Below are 9,077 nucleotides of genomic sequence, written 5' to 3'. Positions count from 1 at the left end.
CACATTCATTCCTTAAGTATTGATATTAATATGAAATGACAGAAACAAAACACAACAAATTGCTTCAATAACATTTTGCTTATTTGGACGCAGAGCAGTTCCTTCTGAGGCTTTTGTTGTTTAAATAAGTAAAAGATTGTGAAGTATTAAGTTACTTATACAACTTGTTCAAGCTTGGTTGTTAAAGACTGTTTAGATAGATTACCTTTAACATCTGGTGGTGGTAAATCACGAGATGGGGGAGGTGGTTTAACCATTCCTTTCATAAAGAAATCTCCTAATGTCATCAAAAACTCTACACATACACAAATCTTTAAACTACATACATCAACAGTTACTGAAAATATCAAATACAAATATTATTGTCATTTAATTCATAATATAGAATAAACTAGTTAATTAAACTGTATAATTAATTGTTGTTATAGGTCAGAACCTTAATATTATTATGTAACTACAATGCAGGTAAAAAATGAAAATAACTTTGGAATATCTTTTTAAAAATATAAAGAATATATACAAAAGCTAAATATTTCCAAAAAAGAACAAGAATTGTGATAAAACTCAACCTACTATTTTTATCTTGTGTAGAATTTTGAGTAAAATCTACATCTATCATATTAATACAAGGTTTCTTGTCATTACCACCTCTAGTACTTCTTGTTATCATTCTATATAAAACATAATATAATACAGTTATCAATTGCTTCAGACAATTGAGAAAAATAATTAATCTTAGAGAAAAAAAAAGAATTTTATCATACACTAACAGATGATTGTAACAATTTGTGCTCTGGCATAATACAGATTAGAAATACTATACCTTGTTAATCCTTTCTTTTTAGCTATTCTCAGATCATCTAATATAGTATCTGTTAGTTTAATTTTAGTTACCATAGATGTATCAGACATCATACTACCATTCAATGCCATACCTTGTAGAGCAAACTTTCCTAGTAAGTCATCAGATTTTCTCTTAACAATACCATGAGACTAAAATAAAATCAAAACATTCTTTCTAGAAACAGTAAACAAAACTACAATTTTATACTTTATAATAGACTGTTCAGAATAGTTCTATAAATGTGTTTCAAATATATGACTAATAAAGTATATAAAGCCATGGATATATGTTTCCATTAGATTTTTGCCTAAACAATAAACATCTTACCATATCACTATCTCCATTATAAAATGTAGTTGATAAATTTTTCAACTGGAAATCAAACTTCATTTTACAATAAGCTTTGTCTCCTGGTTTTTGGGACTCTTCTTTTTTAGGCTCAGCTGTTAAATGGAAAAAGGTTATTAATGATATTAATATAGTTAATTATCAACCTCAATTAGTATGTTTCCAATCAATAAGCCTAGCCCATATTATAAATTTTTCAATTTTTTTTATCATTTTGTTAAAAAAAATTTCCATTTTTTCCTTAAGATTAATTATCAAATATCTGAATGGGGCAGAGGCAAAAAAAACATCTTCAAAAATCCAAGTATAATGTGCATTGTGACTACAATTTGTCAGTTTCTGAAGCCAAGTTTAATTTTTGCAAAACTAACCCAATAACATAGAAACATGAGCTGTCAGATGTAAGGTAACTTACCACTGACAAGAGTAGAAGTTTGAGGTTGTATTTCGTTTGTTTTAGGTGTAGGTTTAGATGGGGCTGGTAAGGCTTGTTGTTCACTTATATCTGTTCCTTCACCAAGATTTTCATCTACTAACTTCATTATCATGGCAAAATCACCTTGACTAAGCTTTACCTAGAAATATATCATTAAAATATCAATAATAACTAGTAATTCTGATCACTTATCTAAACAAAAATACTAAAATTGTCAAAAAAAACACAAAAACACAGTATGACATTTACACTGATTTCAGTCCTTCTTAATGAGTACTTACATCAATGGTCTCTAAAATGCCACTAATATCAACTTCAGGATGACCATGGTACCATGCCACTGATAAATTACGACAAATATCAATGGTTATGGAAACTGGATCTAATATTAAACACTCAGCTTTTATCTGTCCATTATTTAATACTTGAGCTCTGAAATGTAAATCATCTATCAATTCAATGTTTCTTTCTCAATAACACAGCCTAAACAAGATTAATATACAATCATTTTTCATTTTGTCAAACACAGGATAACTCTGTCAGGTCATTATTAATGATAGATTTTAAATATTTTCTTAAAAAAGGATGTATGATAGAAGAAGATATTTACCTTGACAATTTAAGCTCTTTCAGAACTATTTTCATTTTATCTAATACAGCAGGTACACCATTAGTTGATACTTGACCAGCTAAATGAAACTTATTGTTGATAGCTAGATTACCTAGATCCATCATCAATAGGTTATTAGACGTTGATTTCTGTGGTACTATAATCAATGGTGCTTTCATATTAATATTCATACCAACACGTGGTGCTCTTTCTTGTAAACTAGCTGCTACTTCTTTAGAATATTCTGCCATTACTTCTCCAGCTTCTTGCACTCTCTCTTTAGCAATTTGGAAATTGTCCAAAAATCTCTAATAAATGAAAAATTTGACTAGTCATAGATACAATTTAAAAATCTGTATGATGATGGTTCATAATCATATCTTGAAACTTCTGTTTTGTAAATCATATGTTCTTTTCAAGGACTATTCCTGGTCCCCTAGAGAAACTGTGTAATCCCTACCATTTTATTTATTCAAAGTAAAAATAATCAATTTTTTAATATTCTATAGATCCATGATGAAATATGAAAGTATAAGCTTAATCTGAATATAAAATAAGTACTGACCAGTAAATCTGCTACATATCTATTGAGGAATACAAGTTTAATACAACCAATATTAACATCTAGTTGTGTATCGACACAAGACATATCACCATAATGTTTACCTTCAGTACCATCATTATATATTACAACCTCTAACTTTAATACTTCTCCACCTTCTATAGACATTATCTATAAAATAGTACATATTCATTCAGTTTACTAGTTCAAGATTGGTGGCAAAAATAGGTCTACTCTCAGATACAAAAATAATAATGTGAATTACAAGGAATTCAAACCTACCAAATATACTATTAACTATCATCTCTGCTACACTGAGTGCAATTAGATTTGCTTATATTATCAGCACTAGTTTTGAAATAGAATATATATTTACACCTGCATGTATAGTCAGTTGACATAATTATTGTACATAATATATACCTTAGGATAGAGTGTTTTAGGCATAGGATCAAATATAGTAATATCTTGTAAGACTGCTCCAACACTAGTTTTGGCTTTCTGAATAGTAACACTAGCATCAATACCTGTAAATAACAAATATAATCATTTAGAAATACTCATTGATTCAAATCAACTAGTTCAAACCTATTGACTGTGTTTTGGATATAAAATTATCATAGGAAAACTGCAAAGAGATTCTAGGCATTGTCATCTCATGTATTTTCCCAAAATCTCACTTTTGCATATTCAACATTTTGAATTACTACATGACTTGAGTGATAATTTCGGCACCTGGATCTAAAGGATTTAATCCTAAAAATCATAGCTTTCTGAATCTGAATTGAAGAGAAATTACCTTTAATTTTGACATCAGTAAGAACCTTATCATTCGTACAAATAGCTACACTGAATAGATCTAATTTAGCATTGACTTGAATATCTATCAAATCTGGATTCACCTTCTTTTCTATAAATAAAAGAACACATCTTTACTAATAAGATAGCTTACCAGGTAAGGTAATATATGCCCAATGGCAGCTTTGATTTTAAATAAAAATATTTGACAGTTCAGTATGAAATATTCAACCTTCAGTCATGCACAAAATCTAGCTAGAATTGTTCCTTTACTAGATAAAAATTCAAGAACAAGGTCAATAACTCATATAAATCATTTTTGTATATTTTTGATTTTCAATCAAGGATCAATTTTCAAAAAGTTTCGTCAAAATCAGTCAAGAATTTTGCCTTTACAAGCTAAAATTTGAATGCGTTTTCAAAGAAGGTGATAACTAATACTAAATATTTTTCAATTTTTCTGATTTTCAATAGGGTTCATACTTGGGTGATTACGAACGCTCATGCAAAATTTTGTCAAAATCCATCAAGAATTGTACCTTCTAGAGTGTTTGTGAGCTCAAATTTGAACAAGGGCAATAATTCATACTTAATACAACCTGTCAACAATTGTGCCTTCTAGAGTGTTTACACGCAATTGTGGACTGACAGATGTATAGTAAAATCAGGTTGTAACCTGAAGATTTGGTTATTGAACCTGGCATGAGCTGATGAATTGCTCTCACAAAATTTATATCTTTCTTTAATTTTTACATGATGATGGACAACGATATATTGTTAAACTTACTTTGGCGTTTAGGCTTATTTTCATCCACCTTTTTCTTTTCTTTATTTTTCTCTTCTTTTTTGCTATCCTCAATAGCAAGTGCAGGTTTCTTATTGTCTGAGGGTGGTGGCTGAAGTTTTTGAGCGAATTCCATCAAATTGAGAATAGCAGCCTGATGTAATAAAACTTCTAATGCCATAAAGTTGACAGAGATAGCTTGTTCAGTACTTTTATAAGTACTAGTAAATTCAGGTCCCTTCTTATCAGCCTACAATACACAAAGTAAAAAATAAGATTGAAACTCTTTATTTTTGGAAACAGGATTATTATTATTTGTTGTGGTTCAAATTGCAAAATATAGTAAGAAATCCAAATGGTGAGAAGGAAACACAATTTAACTTTTTTTTGTCTCAAAAAAATACACTATCACATGGAAATACCATAGTTTGCTCTTATAGAGAGAATGTATGATAAATCACCATCCAATATCTAAGCATTTATATATTAGCATCCAAAAATCTAGACTAAAATATATTCAGTATTCAACTATAATAATACAATTTTACCTTTAAATATTGAACTTTCAATAAATGAGTGGATTGCTTGCCATCTACATTTGTATTAACCAGGTTAATAACAGGTCCTGATTTTAATGCTGTAATTCAAATATCATACACCTTATATTAATAATTCATTTACAACTTAACTTAACCTAAATAATTTCTCCTAAAATAAAATAATCAATTAATCATTCATAGTAATTTGAGGAATTGTTATAATCTTCTTGATATATTTCAATATATTAGTATATATAAATTAAACTCTTTCAGACTATTTGTAAGAGAAATTTTTGTGACTATTGATAACATTTGTATCTTATATTGGTGAAGATAAGTATAGATATACAAACCTCTATTATTGTCAAGCCATTCCACCAAATCAGGGTTAGCTATATAACATGCAATAGGAAAGTCAATCAATATTATCATGTAAAGCAGATAATAAAGGTATTTAAAATGGCTGTGTGGGCTAGTCTCTTAATTATTTACAGTAGCAGCAAGTCAATCTTTCATTAAACAGAAATCAACAGTGTCAATTCCTTTAAGGTATTTTCCATGAACCTCAATACCATATAATCAATATCATTATAATGTAGAATTATTTTACTTTTAGCTTTGTTTCTAGTTTTGACTGTAATTCAAACTAAATATTTGAAAGAATTTGTACAAATCAGCCCACAGAGTCACTTAATAATGAGAAGTGTAGAGATTCGCTGGTGGAATTCACGGCAAAGACCAAAATACAATCAATCTACAAATTTCATGTGGTTTATCAAGTTAATGTTACTAAGTTAATGTCATAAATGATAACCAGCAAAAATAAAATTAAATAAATTTTCTACCAATGACATGAACTTAGCTCATAACATACATCAGGAATTTGAAAAACATTTAAACTATCTAGCATGATATTCTACAGACATATTTCATGCTAAACTAAAACTACAAAAATACTATCATAAAATTATGATCAAACTATTATAAGGAGGATAAATTCATATTTGAAATTATAACATGAATATATTAAACTTTTATGACAATTATTTTAAAGATAAAAGCTACTACAGAAAGATTAGGGTATACATATATACAAGAAACTAACTAGGTAAGTTAAACCAATTCAAAATAAATGTTTTATTGTCACTATCAATGTCACAGCCATATTTCATATTTGTTTATTGTCCTTTATCTACAGTTCAAATATATTCAGAAATAATCATTTCTAGTTTGTATTTTATTAAACAAAAAATAATCAGAATTTGGAAAGAAAAAAGAATTGTAAAGAAATTCTAACTGATCTAATAATCAAAATCTGGGTGGAATTTAAATATCATATTCCTTATTCAAATTTTGATAAGCTTTTATATTTAACAACTAATTCTAATGTCATGGATACCATGCAAGATAGTATTAATAGAACTCACCTTGAAATTTAAGATGTTGTACCGAAATATCACCTAAATAAGCATCCACTACCATATCAAATGATCTCATACTAACTACAGTACCAACAGATTTTACTATTAATTTTAATAATGGTATGTCTTTATTTTCAAGTTTTTCATGTACCTTTACTTCAATCTAAAATACAAAGTATAACATCATACATATTGATAAATAGTTAGTCTAAGAATCAGTCATTAGATCATAATACAGGATGGGTGTTTTCACATAAACATTGTTGTTCATGTTTGAGAAAGGAATTCTTATGCTATGGACAGGAATATAAGGTTTATTTAAAACAATTGAGTGATTTTAACTATTTGTGTAAATAGAAAATACTTTTTAGCTGTTTGTGAATGACACTATGGTTTCATACTTAAACTTTCAAAAAAGGTAAGGAACAATTACATGCTCCAAGTTTCAAGAGATTAAAAGAAACGTAAAGATAAGTTTCAAATAAAAATATTTACAATACCTCCTTTATTTCAAATTTCAATTCTAAATCAGTATAATTTGTATATTCTTGTGATGTTCCTTTTTGAAGCTTCTTAACTTTATTCTGAAAACAGAAACATTTAGTATACAGAATATATAATATAACCACAATGACTTTCAAATTAAATGTTTCTGTCATTTGCATATTCAGTTGCATATTAGTCTTTAAATGTTTTCAGGTTAATGAAAGCTTTGATGATTTTACATTAAAATGAACTCACTTCCCTCTCACAAATTTCCCATAAAAAATGACCAACATTTCTGAATATTTATTCTCTTAATCTATGTATAGTTCATGAGTTAGATTTTCGTGTAATTTGAGTAAAATTTTGATTTCATGATAAAGATTTACTTACATCTGATTGTTCAGTTACTTTATTAATAACTGTTGTAGAAGGTTCTAATGTTACCATAGGTAGTGTATTGGGTCCCTGAAAATATAACATATAGAAATATTTCAATTTCCTACAAGGTGTCAGCTGCTAACCATTAATTATTATGAGAGATACATGTGTTCAAGAATGACGTAAGATCAACATAGAAATATTTATATGAGCTACAGATTTTCTTTGTCTTAGCAAAACAATGTCAAGATAGAAAAGAAAAGATGCCACAGTATCAATGAAAACATAAGTTGAAATAATAGTTACTACCTGGAAGAGATCATCCTCTATAGCTGGTTGAGGTGGTGATTCAGGGAATGGTATACTATCAACTAATGCTATCAATTGTTGTAAACGATAATCAGATATATTCAAACTGAGATTAGGTAATTCACCAAATATTTTCATTCTGAAATACAACACAAATATATCTCAATAATATACTATAAAAAAAAAAAAAAAATAAAAATTGTATTTTAGTGCAGCTTACCAAATCCATTGGAAATATAATATTCCATTTTCTATAAGAAGTATTTCATGAATGTACTTTAGCCTTGACCTACATACACAGCAGTAATATACATTGTGAGACTATCATTATGTTGATTATTTGAATATAGGCAAGAGATAAAAACTTACTTGGGCATATTAGGATCTTTATCAAACATACATTTATGGAGTTCTATTATAATTGACATAGGATCTAATAGATGTAAAGGTGATATACCAGCATCTCTGGCTTTCTGCCAATTATCATCTATAAAAAAAATAAATAAAACAACAATTGTTAGCAATACAGATAAACTTTTTTAAGCTTTTCCGAAAATATGGCTGCCAAGTACGCCTAACATATTAACTACCAGAGATTTTAGCAATGATTTTAACATGATGTCAAAAACTATCAAAAACAACAAACCTGGTTCAATATACAACAGCTGAATTCTTTCCAATGTAATGTTAAATTTATCATATGCTTTCTTCATTAGATTTTCTATATTATCAGCCTGAAAATAAATCATAGATAACTAAAGTATGTTAACTGACAAATCCCACTAGCTCCTGAATATAAAACTCAACATTATACCTATTAAATTGAAATTGCAACACAATCTTACGAATGAACATAACCTGCAAGCATAGCCACATTGACAAGTTTGGTATATTATAGATTAATTAACATACAAGTACATACAAACATTCTACAAAACTTACCTTCTTAAGATCAACTGACTGATTTTTTTGAGTAGAAACTTTCAGGTTACCAAGATCTAATAGTAAACATTTTACTCCCCTACAAAACAGAAGAAATGGTTACGTTATTTTTCTGTTTAAAATTCTCTTTCTTATATAGTTGATATATGTTTACATAGTATTAAATGAGATTGTCTTGCAAGGTAACATACAAGAACAATTTTGCCATATGTATGTACACAAACAATCCTGAAAATATCTAGAATGGAGCTTTAAATTTTAGTAAGTAGCTACAACTACTCACGATTTCATAAATCCACCATGTGGTATCATAACATATGAAGACATCAAATTAACATTGATTTCTGTATATTTTCTTTGATCTATAGCATGTTGTAAGCCAGCTGTTGATTGTTCCTTTATTTCATCAAATTTAGCCATAGCAGCAGTTGACAACCTGAAAACAGTCAATTTATGTTACACAAAAACACTTTTCTGAAAATAATCTACATGTGGTAGTTCACCTGTCAAGATAGGGTTAAATATACAGTATACTCTGCGTAATCCAACACACAATGTCGGATTAGCGAGAGTGTCGGAGTACTCAGAGTTTCGACATTTTTCAACATGTGCCACATGTA

The 9,077-nt window shown here is 28.4% G+C and overlaps 1 protein-coding gene across 1 annotated transcript in view; it reads right to left on the bottom strand.

Annotated features, from left to right (window-relative positions):
• Positions 1–9,077, bottom strand: part of LOTGIDRAFT_160876 (hypothetical protein) — a gene marked incomplete at both ends in the record, with an annotated part of 47,847 nt that overhangs the window by 23,492 nt on the left and 15,278 nt on the right. Inside the window, 20 exons of the mRNA XM_009056055.1 lie at positions 206–337; positions 574–671; positions 824–993; positions 1,172–1,287; positions 1,608–1,767; positions 1,910–2,060; positions 2,239–2,546; positions 2,804–2,971; positions 3,224–3,327; positions 3,600–3,710; positions 4,386–4,632; positions 4,931–5,019; positions 6,349–6,505; positions 6,843–6,926; positions 7,219–7,293; positions 7,516–7,654; positions 7,885–8,002; positions 8,162–8,249; positions 8,458–8,536; positions 8,741–8,893. Coding sequence (XP_009054303.1) covers positions 206–337; positions 574–671; positions 824–993; positions 1,172–1,287; positions 1,608–1,767; positions 1,910–2,060; positions 2,239–2,546; positions 2,804–2,971; positions 3,224–3,327; positions 3,600–3,710; positions 4,386–4,632; positions 4,931–5,019; positions 6,349–6,505; positions 6,843–6,926; positions 7,219–7,293; positions 7,516–7,654; positions 7,885–8,002; positions 8,162–8,249; positions 8,458–8,536; positions 8,741–8,893 — 2,747 coding nt within the window. The remainder of the gene's footprint in view (positions 1–205; positions 338–573; positions 672–823; positions 994–1,171; positions 1,288–1,607; positions 1,768–1,909; positions 2,061–2,238; positions 2,547–2,803; positions 2,972–3,223; positions 3,328–3,599; positions 3,711–4,385; positions 4,633–4,930; positions 5,020–6,348; positions 6,506–6,842; positions 6,927–7,218; positions 7,294–7,515; positions 7,655–7,884; positions 8,003–8,161; positions 8,250–8,457; positions 8,537–8,740; positions 8,894–9,077) is intronic.

Source organism: Lottia gigantea (genome assembly GCF_000327385.1).
Source record: "Lottia gigantea unplaced genomic scaffold LOTGIsca_26, whole genome shotgun sequence".
Classification (NCBI taxonomy): Eukaryota; Metazoa; Mollusca; class Gastropoda; family Lottiidae; genus Lottia; species Lottia gigantea.
The sequence above is the reverse complement of the archived record's forward strand: the minus strand, read 5'-3'. Positions and strand labels throughout refer to the sequence as shown.